Source organism: Ailuropoda melanoleuca, chromosome 6 (genome assembly GCF_002007445.2).
Source record: "Ailuropoda melanoleuca isolate Jingjing chromosome 6, ASM200744v2, whole genome shotgun sequence".
In the NCBI taxonomy this organism is placed as follows: domain Eukaryota; kingdom Metazoa; phylum Chordata; class Mammalia; order Carnivora; family Ursidae; genus Ailuropoda; species Ailuropoda melanoleuca.
In genome coordinates, this window is record NC_048223.1 from 17,958,433 (window position 1) to 17,974,581 (window position 16,149).

The 16,149-nt window shown below is 38.0% G+C and overlaps 2 protein-coding genes across 6 annotated transcripts in view; both read right to left on the reverse strand.

The window, feature by feature from the left end:
* The window catches only part of COLQ (collagen like tail subunit of asymmetric acetylcholinesterase), a 92,061-nt gene extending 90,796 nt beyond the window's left edge, over positions 1-1,265 (reverse strand). For all 3 annotated transcript variants that reach the window (XM_034663674.1, XM_019795427.2, XM_034663673.1), the window contains exon 1: positions 1,130-1,265. The gene's annotated coding sequence lies outside the window, so the exon portion shown is untranslated. The remainder of the gene's footprint in view (positions 1-1,129) is intronic.
* The window catches only part of HACL1 (2-hydroxyacyl-CoA lyase 1), a 38,335-nt gene that overhangs the window by 7,311 nt on the left and 14,875 nt on the right, over positions 1-16,149 (reverse strand). For all 3 annotated transcript variants that reach the window (XM_034663661.1, XM_002915349.4, XM_034663662.1), the window contains 8 exons: positions 14,810-14,945; positions 10,460-10,565; positions 8,551-8,634; positions 7,506-7,607; positions 4,849-5,003; positions 4,273-4,431; positions 2,576-2,683; positions 1,130-1,316 (listed from right to left, as the gene is read on the reverse strand). In XM_034663661.1, coding sequence (XP_034519552.1) covers positions 1,130-1,316; positions 2,576-2,683; positions 4,273-4,431; positions 4,849-5,003; positions 7,506-7,607; positions 8,551-8,634; positions 10,460-10,565; positions 14,810-14,945 — 1,037 coding nt within the window. The remainder of the gene's footprint in view (positions 1-1,129; positions 1,317-2,575; positions 2,684-4,272; positions 4,432-4,848; positions 5,004-7,505; positions 7,608-8,550; positions 8,635-10,459; positions 10,566-14,809; positions 14,946-16,149) is intronic.

The following is a 16,149-nucleotide window of genomic DNA, read 5'->3' on the forward strand; positions in this document are numbered from 1 at the left end:
CCCCTGCTTGTGTTCCCTCTCTCGCTGGCTGTCTCTATCTCTGTCAAATAAATAAATAAAATCTTCAAAAAGAAAAAAATAAATAAATAAATNGTGGCTCAGTCAGTTAAGCATCTGCCTTCAGTTCAGGTCATGATGTCAGGGTCCTGGGATCGAGTCCCACATCGGGCTCCCTGCTCAGCAGGGAGCCTGCTTCCTACCCCCCCAACTTGTGTTCTTTATCTCAAATAAATAAAATCTTAAAAAAAAAACAAAAAAGAAAAAATCTTGCAGCATATATATGTATAAAGAACCAAGACAGAAACTTCTTGAAAAAATGATCTGCTCTGTAAACAGTGACTGATATACAAGGTATAAGCATGGAAGACAAGTATAGAAGAGAGGGCAAGTGGCAGGACCAGGATTAGAGCACAAAATTCAGTATGAAAAGCAACTTAATCTGGGATGGGAGAGGATCATGCTACACACCCTGTCATTTATTTTACTGCTATAATCTATACTGCAGTTTTGCTATGGAGGCCAAAGTAACCAATTTTGAATGTAACTGCACATATCTTCCTATTATGGTCTCATCCTCCCACTGTGCTTCGTTTACATTCTGCCTTCTAGCCACTCTGGCCTTCTTTCAGTTGCTCAGACTTGCCATGATCCTTGCTGTCACAGAGCCTTTGCACATCTCTTCCCTAGCCTCTTTTTTTGAGACTGTCCTTACTTATCTTTCAGATCTCAGCTTAAGCACTAGTTCCTCTGAGAAGATTTCTCCTGTGACCCCAAAATAAATCAGCTTTCTTGGTAGTATATTTGTTCAGAACTGGGTGGCTTCCTTCAAAGCAATTGCCTCACTCTGTTGTGATGCATTCAGTTGTGAAGTGACTAGGCTATCTCTATCCCCTACTGGTCTCTAAGCTCCATTAGGTGAGTCCAGGTTTGCTCATCATGCAATTCTTAGCAAGTAACGCAACATACCTAATGCATATCTCAACAAATATTTATTGAAAAAACACAAGAAAGTGCCAAACTCAGAAATGGTTTAGAAAGAATTCTGTGAACAGAGTGTTCTATTTGGTAGATACATCTGGGGATAGGATGGAAGATGCATTTCTGATTTCTGCTTAGCAACTGAATTTACCTGGGCCTTCCGCATGGCTTGTGGCTCAATCATGACATTGATAAGAGAAGGTTTAGTTGTGTCTGCCAAGCTCTGCTTCAGTGATTTTTGGAGTTCTTCTGGTGTTTGTACAAAATACCCTTTGCCTCCAAACGCCATCATAACCTGCTCATAATGTGAGTTTGGTAGAAGACAGACTGGAGGAGCCCTAAAAAATTCGTAAGAGAAAAAAAAAGTCATTTTCTGAAATAATTTGCGGAAAAATTTAGGCTGAGCTCAAAGGCATACCTTTATGTCCAACACTTAAACAAAGATGCCAATACACTAAACTTTCATATATATATTTTTTAAAGATTATCTAATTTGGGGGGGAAGGGTCTGAGGGTGAGGGAGAGAGAGAATCCTCAAGTCTGCTGAGCACAGAGCCTGTTGTGGGGCTCAATCCCAGGACCCCGAGATCATGACCTGAGCAAAAATCAAAGAGTTGGATGCCCAACTGAGCCACCCAGGTTCCCCTAAACTTTCCATATATTTTTTATAATCTATATAGCAATGTCCAATAGGACTTTTTGTGATGATAGAAATGTTTTATATTTATATCTGTGCTATCCCATATAGTAGCCACTAGCAACCTTTTGCTGTGAGCACTTGTAATGTGAGTAGTTAAAATAAGGAACTGGCTTTTTAATTTAATTTAAATAGCCACACATGGCCACTGGCTACTATACTGAACAGTGCAAGCTATGCCATCAACTACTATGAACCCAAAAGAAAAAGAAGAAAAAAGGAATGGTTACTGCAAAATACAGCAAATAACAGCAAAATGAGAACTGAAGTCAGGGAGGCATAAGCAAACATACTCACACCCTGCTCCACCCCCAGGCTGAGCAAATTCACATCTCATACCCCATGGCCAGCTAAATACTGTCTCACTTTGACTCTGCCATCAGATAATCAAGAGTTTGTTAAGCAGTAAAAAAAAAGGAAGACCTCTGGATCATAAATAATATGCTAAGATTCATTTCCTCCATGGTGTAGTAAAGGACCAGGAGCATTTTGCAACAAGCCCTTTCATTAACAAAACTCAGACATCAAACTTAATTGTCCAAGTGTTCAGGGGCTCCCTGATCATAAATTATTTACTGAAGCACCCTATCGTGCACTGGGTGTTATATGTAAGTGATGAATCACTAAATTCTACTCCTGAAATCAGTATTACACTATATGTTAACTAACTGGAATTTAAATAAAATTAAAAAAAAAAGAAAATGGAAAAAAAATGAAGCACCCCATTTTGAACGGTTGTACAAAGAGGAGCCATGCAGACAGGCTTCCAGCTCTTTAGAGGGGCTGACAATATAAGTAAACAATACTTACGACAGAAGCGCATTCCAATACAGCAGACTCTTTAAGGAGAAATTAAAATAGATGAGAGAAATTAAATACACATTGTTCTGGGTTACTTACACTGCAACAGCATCTCCAAATTTTAACATTTCCTTCCAAGAATCTGCATCAAAACCTTGGTAAATTCCATTATTATTCACCACCAAAAGTACAATGGGCAAGTTGTACCTAAAATTGAAAGCAAAATATCAAGGAAATCATTCTTCATTCTAAAGCAGTTTCTTAAGCAAAATATCAAGGAAATCATTCTTCATTCTAAAGCAGTTTCTTTTCTTCAGGCTAAAATTTTAATTTATAAATGGATAGTTTTCCATAAACTTGTTTTGTAATATTAGGGTAACACTAAAAATTAAGGATTTGTTATCCTAATAAGGAACATCAAATCATTACCAGAAACATGGAGTCACAGAAAGGATGTAAGATTAGAGGTCGGCACACTTGGTTCTGCCACTATGCACCTGTGGACCTCACAGAGCTTTTCTGAACTTGGTTTTCATAGATCCAGGTGTTAATGAGAATGACACCTTCCACATTTAATATTCTCTGAAGCATCACTTCTAGGTGGTGCCTAGTAGTACTATTTGACAAGTATCTTTCTATTTACTGAGCTCCTCATAGATAACCAGCACTTGCTAGATGCTGTGGGAAGTATACAAGTGACTAGCATACATTGTCTTCTCTCAAAGCACTTCACCCAAAATTAGAAAAACATTATATGGTGTAATAAATAGAGAAAAAGAGAATATTTAATAATGTGCTAAATGGTATTGTAAAGACCAAAAAAAAGATGATTAAACTTTACTAATGACTGACAAAAGAACACGGGCTTTATTTTCTACAGACCTAATTTCTGAGACCAGGTGTAAAAACAAAACTAAACTGCATACTGTTATGTAACAGGATTGTACTAACTACTTGCTCTCCGTGCTCAAAGGGAATCACGACTCTCTAGAAGGCCAGCTTTCCCATAAATCATCTTTTTGGTGTGTATCTCTTGGCTGTCACTACAGACACTCTAACAAACACGTACTTTAAAGCGTTATATGCCAAAGCTCTGAAAGCCCCCAAAACATGATTTACACACAAGCTCTAGTAAGAGCCCTGGCTAAGAGTATAGAATGATTTTACCACAGTTTAAATAACTAGGGAGAAAAAAAAAAGCCCCATACTTACACAGTAGGCTCTACAGCTCATGAGTTTCTCCATGAATCCTCACAACTAGAAACATCATCTGAACAGCTCACACTGAGTGAGCAGTCATCTTCAGCTTTATCTAGATGACCTCATTTGTTCCTCACAACTGTCCCCTAAGGTAGGAACTATTACTATTCCTCTCCCTATTTCGGAGCAGACGAAAGCTTAGTAAAGGAACTTAACCTGCATCACCCATATCACCTGGCTCTGATGTGGTCAAGGGAGTATTTAAATCCAGGCATGTGACCCAGAGGCTGTGCGCTTAACCACAAAGCTCTGCTGTCTTCCTGCAGAAAACAAGCTTTTCTCAGACCAGAACTTTCTGCAGTGATCTCAAAACCACCCATCACAGTTTTGCAGGTTTGCATGTAGTAAAGGGTCATGAATACACTATCCTGGATGAGAAAGACGCCAGGGTTATTTCATACCAGTATTCTCAGGACGCAGCACAGAGTTATGTACAAGGGCCCTTGGCACATGATGAACACCTGCTAAGCATTTGTTAGGTGAGTCAATCTTTGTGTGTAATTTTTTATATTTTGGAGAAAGAAATGCTGTTTTACCTGCAGATGGTTTCCACCTCCATGCCAGAAAACCCAAATGCACTGTCTCCTTCCACACAGATGACACGTTGCCCTGAGTTTCTATCTTTAGCCACTACAGCAGCTGCAATGGCAAATCCCAAACCAATTCCCATTGTTCCAAAAGTACCAGCATCAAGCCTGTTGGGGAACAAAGCTAAAATGAAACCCTCTGGGGTGTGCTGACGGGGGAGGGGGGGTGTTGGCACAAGTTGAGTCATATTCACGTGTAAAATAAGAACAATAAAAACATTCTTTGTCTTTAATATAAAGTTTTTAGATTATGAGGAACCAATTAGTCAAGGATAAGCAGAACGGGTGGAAAAAGTCTCTCATGATTGCTTGGAAGATTATGAATATATCCTTGGAACACTAAGTATATAAATTACCACATGATCATGAAGACATATCAAGCATAAATATTCTACCAAATCTTACCTAAGCGTACTTCTCTAAAAGATGTCCTTATACAATGAATATGTGTAACTCAAATGTTTTATGAACCTGCACTACTATAGCTTCCAACTTAACACATTATTTCTTTCCTGGAAGCCTCACCTGTGACGAGGAAGGTAGTTTTGAATCACAGTGCGTCCAATGTCCATAGTATTTGCTCCTTCACTTACCACAAAACAGTCTCTAGGTAGTTGTTCTTGAACATGGTAGAATACTGTGTAATAATTCATAGGCAGGGATTTTTGGGAAGCTAATTCCTAAAGTATTTGAGGGAAATATAATCAAATTAGATTGAGATACAGTGAAAAATGAGCTAGGTTAATAAGCTACTGTCAAACTTATTTGGAAACAGGCAACAAGAATGAGTTACAAGATTCCCAAATGGCCACCCTGAGAAACTAATGGATCTGTGAACAGACCTGTGGGACATGCCAAGAAAAAGGGGATGCACAGATCCAGTCTGGGAAACAATCAAATAAACCTGGACACCCACTGTGCACATTAGCATTCTAGAGTCGGACAAGTCCTACAGTAAAGATAGCTGGAAACACTGGGTTAAACAAAACTAAACAGTCTTATTTGAGCACTTTTAGGAAAACACTGCGTTACAAAAAGTAAAAATTTTATTCTAGAGTATTTTAATCTGAAATATGCCCTTAAACTTAAAATAAAAATGAAGTCAGGATTTTAGAAAATCTGAAAATCTGGTTCTTCTCCACATGCACAAAGTAAAGGGGATATGCTTCACCCACTATTCCAAAGAGTCTCTGAATAGAGCAAGGTAAGTGCCTTTGTCTAGCTACATGTTTTCTAGAGCAGACAGAAGGCCACATGAGGCTTCAGCAGCAACATTCCCATGTGTTCCCAGCACTGCCTCTTCACCTGTGCTATTCTGGCCCGTTGGGAGATTTTACTTAAGATGGATCAGCCAGCCTCCTATACTCCTGCTCCAGGAAGAGAGGCAAGTTCCTTCCATCTGAAACTAATATGATTCCTAGGGAAAAGGAGGGATTAATCATCACTTTGTTTAGGAAAACAGAATTGAGACAGGCTCTTGACAGAAACAGCCACTGATTAAAATTCCAAGGAAACACAGAACTGTGTATAATTTATTCTGCTAGTTTTGAAAATGTGAATTTATTCCAAGACATCTGACATATTAGGGAACAATGTGAGCATAACTCAAATTTCATATTTGCTTATGCAGGAATCTATCAGTGAGAAACACTACATGAACACAGAAAACTGCACGCAGCTGAACCAAGACACACAGGAATACACAATACATCAAAAAAAAAAAAATCAAGAACAACCTTTCTCACGAAGAAAAAATTCTACCCATATACAAAGACTAAACAGAAATCACCACATCCTGCAGAAGTGGTTCACGTCACACTAGTAGTGGATGATGTGGTGGTTTCACACGTTACTACAACTTCCAAAGCCTTTAGATATCAGGCAGCGCCATGAGTGCAGATGAGGAAGTTGCAAAGTAATTTCCAGTAGTGATACAAAAGTTAATTTGAAAGGGCCATAAATGTCTCCACCAAAAAAAAAAAAAAAAAGAAAGAAATGTGAGGCGATGGATGTGGTAAAGAACTAGATGGCAGGGGAGAAGGGGTCCTTCCACAATGTATATACATATCAAATCACCATGACATACCTTTAAATACCTTACAATTTCATATGTCAACTATACCTCAATAAAGCTGAAAATTTTTTTAACTAAGAAACAGAAGGCTGTACAATTAGATCAAATTTTCAATTTTGATGAAACACCTATCTATTATACATGCCTGCTTGAAGGACTTTTTTTTTTTTTAAGATTTTATTTATTTATTCAACAGAGATAGAGACAGCCAGCGAGAGAGGGAACACAAGCAGGGGAAGTGGGAGAAGAAGAAGCAGGCTCCTAGCGGAGGAGCCTGATGTGGGGCTCGATCCCACAACACCGGGATCACGCCCTGAGCCGAAGGCAGACGCTTAACCGCTGTGCCACCCAGGCGCCCCTTGAAGGACTTTTATCTTAAAGGTAGAAAAACATGCTCCAAGATTTAAGATTCCAAAAGGTGTCTTAATTGTGATTTGGTGCCAAGGTTAAACTGAGTACAGTGAGCTCTACCCATTCATATGGGTTCTTACAACCTTCTGTCCAATGTCAGACTGGTCTCCTTCTACCACTTCACACTAATTCAACAAGTTGTAACCATTCCAATGCCTACTTCCACAAGAGACTTCAGGTCTTCTTCAAGGAAAAGTACCATATTTATTGAAATATATATTTCTTAACCATTTAACATGTATAAAACTGCCATCATTTTTTTATTTATTGAAGATTTACTCATTTATTTGAGAGAGAGAGAGTGCGTGGGCACGCATGGGTGCATCAAGTTGCAGGGGGCGCAGAGGGACAGGGAGAAAGAGAATCCCAAGCAGACTCCCCACTGAACACAGAGCCTGAGGGGGGCTTGATCCCAAGGCCTGAGATTATGACCTTAGCTGATAACCAAGAGTTGGACACTTAACCAACTGAGCCACCCAGAAGTCTCTCTGCCGTCATTTTTATCAGGTTCCTAACTTAATGTTTCATAAAGTTTTTGAGACCCGTGCCTCTAAACCCTTCTTCCCATGAGCCCTGTGGTTTTTACTGCATGATTTTGTATAGGATGGTGATTTTAGGAATGCATAGGTCATATTATGACAGAGCTAACTGAGCCATGAACCCGAGTGCTCTTGAGTTTCCATGAGTGTCATATTACCTTGGATGCAGCTTCATTGCTTTTCATTTTTTCTCTCAGAGTTTGCCACCAGCTGCTCTCTGGAGGATACTGCCATGGTGTTTTATCAAATTGTTCTAAAAGCTAAAAAATCACAGACATTTTACTTTTTGAAAATAAACTTAAGTCATAGTAATACAACAATCTCTTATTAAAGAAGATAATACTGCTATACTATCCTGCCATTCACATCACTTATACTGTTTTTCCTCTAGGCGGGTAACAACTGATAAATAGGCAACACGGAAAGCTTTTGTTTGGGTCAGTGTGGACTTCCACCTAAAGTTGGGATTTCCATAGAGTGCAGGGGAAATGCTACCTTCTCCACACCTCACAGGCAGGGGCTTTTATGCCCTCCTCAGCCTTTGACACTAGAAGGAAAATCATAGAATCCTTGTGGGAAGGACAACAACCCCAAATACCCAGGGATTCCTGAGATACAGACCAAATGCTCCAGGATGTTTTAATATGTGATTGGGGGATGCTTCATAATATTATATAATCATGATAACAATACCAATTTGTATCTAAAATTAAGTAATAAATGTGACTATATTTTATCTATTACAGTGAAATACATAAATTATGTACAAATAAAAAGAATCTGGACAAGTCACTAAGTACCATTTGAAGAGTAAAAATCTCTTTATTGCCTAAAGAAATACTTAGATTTTTCCAGTACATGAAGACATTTCTTGGCTGTAAGTTCAGTTCTCCTGGAAGCTGTATTATAATTTTTCAGACAACTGAATCCTACTTAGTAAATCACTGTTTGCCTACTGAATGCCTTTAAGTCTTCAATCGCCTTCCAAAAATGCTTACCTTACTCACATAAAAATGATCTATATACAAGCAGTTGGGTTTAGTGAGTTACAAAGTTATATTTAAGAATAGCTTTCCATCATAAATTTTGTTTAAAATAGATATTAATAAACCTGTCACCAAATGAATCAAGGTTGAAACATTTTTAGGAACTATTCCCTAAAGACCAATCCACATAAACTAAAACCTAGGCAAAAGCTCTTACCTGTTTAGTGACGGCATTTATGTCTCCTAGCAAAGTCACAGCAGGCTTTACATTATTCCCCAATTCTTCTGCACAGATATCAACCTAAAAAAGAGATAAAGCTTAAGAACGAGCCATGCTTATTCTTAAAAATCTTTAAGAAGTCAATTAAGGCTGAATAAATGAACCAAAGTTTTGATATTCAGGAAATTTTTTTTTTTTTTTTTAAAGTAGGCTCCATACCCAGAATGGAGCACAACGCAGGGCTTGGATTCATGACCCTGAGATCAAGACCTGAGCCAATATCAAGAGCGGGATACCCAACCAACTGAGCCACCCAGGCATCCCAAGAAATTTCTTTTTTTTTTTTTTTTTTAAGATTTTATTTATTTATTCGACAGAGATAGAGACAGCCAGCGAGAGAGGGAACACGAGCAGGGGGAGTGGGAGAGGAAGAAGCAGGCTCATAGCAGAAGAGCCTGATGTGGGGCTCGATCCCATAACGCCGGGATCACGCCCTGAGCCGAAGGCAGACGTTTAACCGCTGTGCCACCCAGGCGCCCAAGAAATTTCTTAATAAAGGTAAAAATCCATAGAACTATGAGGACAGAAACCTCATCTTCCTTCATTTTAATATCTACTCTGTAGATTTGGGTATTGTTCTATTCATTTGACTTGATCAATTATAGTTTGGAATCTAATCAATAATAAGGTTCTACTGGAATCGCTGCTGAAAGCAGTTCTCAAATGTGAGCTATCAGAATCACCTGGAAGCCTTGTTAAACCACAGACTGCAAGAGTCCACTTCAGAGTTTCTGATCTCAGTAGATCTGAAGTGGGGACCAAAAATGTGCTTTTCTAACAGGTTTCCCAGGTGGTGCTGTGCTACTGGTCAAGGGACCACATTTTGAGAACTACTCCTAGGGTAAGGCATGTTTACTTCCCAACTACCCAGAAGCTCCATATCTGAATGGCTGTGGGCAGGTGAAAATAGCCGTGCAAGGAGTTGTAATTTAGCCACCTCCAAGGGGATGCACTTTATTCTGTACTCAAGGGGGATAATCAAGAGGTGGTAGGATCTTCCATGTAAACCCAGGTCTTGCTTATCCGCAGTGTTAGTTCTCAATAGCCCCAGGGGGGAAAGGGACTCTTAGAAGTTGACTCCTTAAAAAGTAAAAGGCAAATAGGGAGAAGATAGCAATTGTAGCTGGGTCATCAAACGCCATACACAATCTCCGTAGACAAACAGGTTCATATTGCACTATACAGGCAGAGAGAGATAGCAAGAGATAGAGCATGAGCGGGGGGAGAAAGGGAGAAGCAGGCTCCCCACCGAGCGGGGAGCCCAACGCAGAGCTTGATCCCAGGACCCTGGGATCATGACTTGAGCCAAAGGCAGACACTTAACTGACTGAGTCCCCAGGTGCCCCTAGGCAGTACCTTCTACACCAATAAGGAAACTGGCTTAGAAGGAGAATCATAATGATACAAGAACCAATAATGGGAGGTCAGAGTATATTCCACTCTGTTTAGTGACAGGTAAAAGCAGCATTTAGAGATTTCCAACCAAAGGTGTTTGAAAGATTTGGCATCTAAAAGGACAACTCAATCCCTAACAATGTTGAACGTTTTATTCTAATCTACCATTCTACTTAAACCCCTTTTGTCTACCTTGAAATATACTTGAACTATGAAGAAGAGGCAAATTATGCTTTTCAAACTATTTAAAACTTGAAAGGTTTTCTGGTTAGAAGTAAAGCAGCATATTATGTTTCATAGGCTTGAAAAGGCAGCTTACTTTGGTACCTCTAATTATGTTAGACAATTTATAAAAATCTACAAAAGCCAAGAAGAAAGCAGAGCTGATAATAGCTGAGGAGAACAATAAATCACAGATAGCTCTGATTTTAAATCTCTCCTCTCTGAGTACCTGGATAAACTTCACATCTGGCTGGTATCTTGGAGGCAGTCCAAAGTGCAAAATCCAATTTAATCTGGCACCAAATAATACAATTACATCAGCAAATTGCAAAGCCCTATTAAAAAGAAAATCTGTTAAAATACAAAAAGTATATCTATATTTCTTATTTTAATTATTCTAAAATTAATTTCTAAAGTATTTAGAAAAGTTTAAAAATCTGGAGCTTATTTTATTTTTGTCTTCAGAATCAGTTTCTAGGGTAAATTCGATCTTTCAAACCAAAATAATTATGAACCCATTCTATTTAAATAGTAATCTAAAAGATGAAATAAGAAGAAAAATATAAGACTATACCTATTTCATTGCTTATTACTTTTTATCATCAGAAAAATTAACAAAAGTCTACTGCAGATAAACTTGATAAAACAGAAAAAGTATAATGAAAAAGAACTTCACCCAATAATACTATCAATTTAAAAGCTATTATTAATAGCCTGGCATGTTTTCATCTAGTCTTCTTTCTATGCAAGAATATTTTTACATAGTTGAGCTTATATGCTATAATACTGTCTCATGCACTTTTGCTTATTACAAACATTTCCCTTTGTCATTAGGTTCTTCTCAAATTTTTTTTTTATTATATTCTTTTTAAGTTTTATTTTACTTTCCTTTTTAAGTAATCTCTACACCCAACGTGGGGCTCGAACACACAACCCTGAGATCAAGAGCCGCATGCTCTTTCAACTGAGCCAGCCAGGTGCTCCTTAAATACAATTCTGAAAGGCTATGTATTTTGCAGAACACATATATCAAATTTATTTTAACTTTTGTCAATTACTGGATAATTTATAAGTACTGGGTTGCACATCCTTTTTTTTTTAATTTAAGATTTTATTTATTCATCTGAGAGAGAGAAAGAAAGAGGGAGAGCCCGAGTGGCACACAAGCGGGGCGGGGGTGGGGGGAGGGCAGAAGCAGAGGGAGAAACAGTCTCCACTGAGCAGGGAGGCTCCTGCAGGGCCTGATCCCAAGACCCCAGGATCATGACCTGAGCCGAAGGCAGATACTTAACCGACTAAACCACCCAGGTGCCCTTGGGTTGCACATCCTTATGCTTGAATCTTAATACATATTTCATATTGATTGCTAGAAGCAGGTATTTTTAAGACAATTGATTCATATTCCCAAACTGCAGTCAAAAATCTTTACCAAAATTATTGCTAATAGTTTTATTTTATATTTCTTAATATCCTTGTCAATACTTTCAATTTTTAAAAATAATTTTTACTTTGATATCCACACTATTAACATAGCCATCTTTGCTTTTTTTTTTTTAACCTCATACACCTTTGCTTATTTTATGCTGTATCATTTGTTTCAGATTTTGTTCTTATAATATACATACAACTATCATTATTATTGACCCAATCAATAATGTCTCTGCCTTTCTATAGAAGAGTTTATTATCATAATTGCTGTGGGGTTCTTTTTTTTACTTCTCATTTTTCTGCTTCTTGGCTGTTTCCCTTTTACCCTATATTTTTCCATAGGGGATCTGTTCTTTTGCTTTTGTCTTCTTCAGTTATATCATACACAAAATAGCATTTTCATATACTGTATTGGTCCTGTGGGACCCAGTTTAACAAACAGATAAAAACTACAATTGGAAGGACAGATTTATTTGATACTTGAAATTACTGATTCAATTATTTACAGCCACTTGCAATCTTTTTTACACTATTAGTATTACCTTCTTAAACTTTGGTTGGAATAAAGATAAACTTCAGCTCAAGCCAAGTTAAAATACACGCACACACACACACGCGCACACACACAAACCTTAACAGTGTAAGAATGTGGTTACTGTACAATGTATACCAACATGAAAAAAAGTAAAGATATATAATCTATATCTTTATATATTGAAGTATAAGCTATTTAAGATACATTAAATGAGCAAAAATTACATTGTAAAAACCCTCAAAATTAATTTTAGTGTGTGCACAAGAATATGAAAAACACCAAATGCATAGCCATGGTGAACTGTGGAGAGGAAGGTAATGAGATCAAGCAAGGTATTCAGAGGACTACATATAGGAATCTGTAATTCTTGTTTCCTAAAAAAGAAAAAAACTAGAGACTAAAGCAATGACATATTACTTACTTAATATTACATATTACTTAGTATATTACATTATATTTGCTGAAGTTGAGTGGTGGTTATGTAAGTGTTCACTAAATGATCTCTCTTGTTCGTATACTTAGAATATTTCATAATAAAGAAATTTCAAGAAATTAAAAGAAAAATGTATAGTTTATCAAAACGTATGTTTTAAAAATCTAAAAAGAGGAGACCTCTTGTACCAGCCAAGGCTGGGTAAGCCCGTAACAGCCTAGCTCTCTGATTATAATGGAAAACAGTGAACAAAATATAAAAAGCCCCTGCCTGAGGGTTCTGAAAAGTAAACCAATTGTAGGTAGGCTGGGAGAAGAGTCAGAGAAGTGACCCGCACAGGGGGTGAGTTTCCTAAGTTTATTTCCCCCTCTTTTATTTTCTGGCTTTGACTCAGGGCAGCACTGGTTGTAGAACTCGAAGGCAACAAAAACTTGGGAAGAAACCTTGTCTTTTTGGCCAGATGATCAGAAAAAGGGGCCCCTGCAGGCTGGGGAGGAGCATGGAGGAAGAAGTTCAGGATTTTTTCTTTTTCTGTGTTGCTCCCTGAGCCATGCTCTGAGACCAGCCCTGCTGCATAGCTGCATTGTAGTAGCTCCCAAGTAACTAAAATCCTGAGAGACTTCATTTTTCAGGCAAGAGGAACCAGAAAAGGGGTCCCTGTGGTATGTGAAGAGTATGGGGACAATCCCCCTTACTTTTTCTCTTTCTTTCTATTACTTTGCCCCAAAGGCAGTTCCATTTGTGCAGTACTATAAGGCAGCAGCAAGAGATCCTGGAAAGGGTGGGGTGGGGGGGTCGTCCTAGAGAGAAGAGAAAAGAACTATTTCTGGGAATGAATGCGTACATGTCTGGGGCTCACGCTTGCGCTGTGCATGTGTGGACAGACCCAAAGGAACACAGCAAGGGCTTTGAAACTAAACTGACCCTGGACCTAATACCTCTAGCAAGACAGACCTTGCAGTCTGAACTTAACCAGTCTAACTGCTTGATAAAACAAAGTCAACATTCTACAGAGTACGTAAATATGACCTAGAATCTTGAAACGCAATACTTAAAATCTAGGATACATTCCAAAAATACTCAATATACAAAAGAAAAACATGACCAATTCTCAAAAGAAATGAATAGACTCCCATTCTGTGATGACCCAGATGTTGAAATTAGTAAACCAAGTCTTTAAAGCAGCTATTATAATATGCTCCATAAAGTAAACAAAAATACTCTTCAAATAAATGGGAAGATAGAAGTTCTCGACAGAGAAATATAAAATATGAGACAAAAGCATTGAAAAGAACTAAACAGAGAACATAGCATAATGTACAGAGATGTCAAATCACTATGTTGTACACCTGAGACTAATGCACCATTGTACGTCAACTATACTTCAATTAAAAAATAAATAAAAGATAAATAAACAAAAATAAAAAGAACATTTCATATAAGAAATATCAAATAGGGGTGCTTGCGTGGCTCAGTTGTTTAGGCATCTAATGCTTGATTTTGGCTCAGGTCATGATCTCCGGGTCATGAGATCAAGCCCTCTGTCAGGTTCTGTGCTGGGTGTGGAGTCTAAGATTTTCTCTCTCCCTCTCCCTCTGCCCCTCCCCGCTGCTCACTCTCTCTAAAATAAAAAAATAAATCTTAAAAAAGAAAGAAAAGAAATTCTAATAAACTACTTTAAAGATGAAAAAAAAATTGAACAGATATGCAGGGACCTATGGGACAATATCAAAATGACTACTATTTGCATTATTCTAGGAAAGGAGAAAGAGACTGGTGCAGAAAAAAATTTTTGAAGAAATAATGGCCAAGAACTACAAATTTGGTGAAAGACATTAATTTACAGATTGAAGAAGATCAGAGAACAGGATAAACGAAAAGAAAACCATGCCCAGACACATAATCGAACTGCTGAAAACCAAAGATAAAGAAAAATCCTGAAAGCAGCCACAGAACATATTACATATAGGGGAACAATGATTCAAATGACTACAGATTTCCCATCTAAAACCATGAGGGTCAGACGGTAGTAGATAACATCTTTGAACCACTGAAAAGTCTAAAAAGAAACAAGTGTACTTAAAATTACATTTCAGAACTTCTTCTAGATTCATTAAAGTCACAAAATAAATTAGCCTAAGATCTGCTAAGCCATTGTACTTAAACTCCAGAATGCCACACACCTGGATCTGGCAGCGCCCACACAGTTTGGATGGTTATCAGGGATAACACCCTTTCCCATGGGGGTGGGCAGAAATGGCAATTTACATTGCTCCACCAATTTCCTGAGAGCATCCTCTGCATGGGCATAAGCAGCACCTACAAGCAATGAGAATAATGTATTAGACAAGTCAGTTATGCTCCAGGCACTGCGATTCTTAAAATGACTCATACGAATTTGCTTTTAGAACTTCTCAAATAATCTCTTATTTATAAAGGGCTTACATTCAAACTGTGACCATGGTTTTTATCTTTGGTATTTTAAAATGTTCAAGAAAGCGACAGTTCTAATTTTCTCCCCAATAATATTCTCAATTATTCTGAAGGATGTCTACTTACAAAAGTTGTATCTCTTCTCTCTTGCTGCTCTCAATTATCTGTTCTATGGTTCCTACTGAATTACTACTCACAATTCCCTAAATATAGTATCTTTACTGACAGGCCCAGGTGGGCAAGGAAGGACTTTGCTCTGACAGAGAGAGGCTCTCTCTAATCTCACATGTTGCTTCCTACCATCAACTAACCTGGACTGCACAATTTCCTACCCTATGCATGGAAATTCTAACAAGAGATGTAAATTTAGTACATTTAGATTCAACATAATGCTCCCCCATATAAAAAATACCTCAAAATCTTTTCTCATACATGTCAGATGAAAAATAGTTTTTTTCATCCAGGAGGTTTCCTTGTATTCTCTTTCTTGCCTCAGTATCTTTGTCCACCCAGTTCTCCCTTCCTGGACTTGCCCACTAAGTGACCTATCATCCACCTTTTCAAGGTGTAGCAGGGTCATGTCTTCCACCTACACGAGCAAATTGTTGCTGCTTCCATTGAGAACCCACCTCACCCTCACCCTATACACACCACTGATGGGTAGACTGCACTGATCTGTTACTAATCTATCTCCAGGTAGAGACCATTATTCTTCTGTATATCCTACAAATGTTTTCTGTAATTCCTGCCTTAATGTAAATACTCATCAAAAGTTGGTCAGAAAAAAGAGTGAAAACTAGCATCTACTTAGTTCCTTCTACCTATCTTATTATTTAATCATAACAATCCTGTTGAAGTTAATATCTCTGTTTTACAAGTGAGATAATTGAGACTCAAAGCAGTTGTTTGCCAAGACCACAGAGCTAATACATCACATAGCTGCATTCGACTTAGCTCTGACTTCGATTTTTTTCTGTTGTCCACCATTTTCATTAAAATTATTTTTAGTTTCTATGCAGTTAGCTCCTCACTAATTGATAACTGACTAGCATGGTCATAGGTGACTCACGGCCCCCTCAGTTCTAGGACA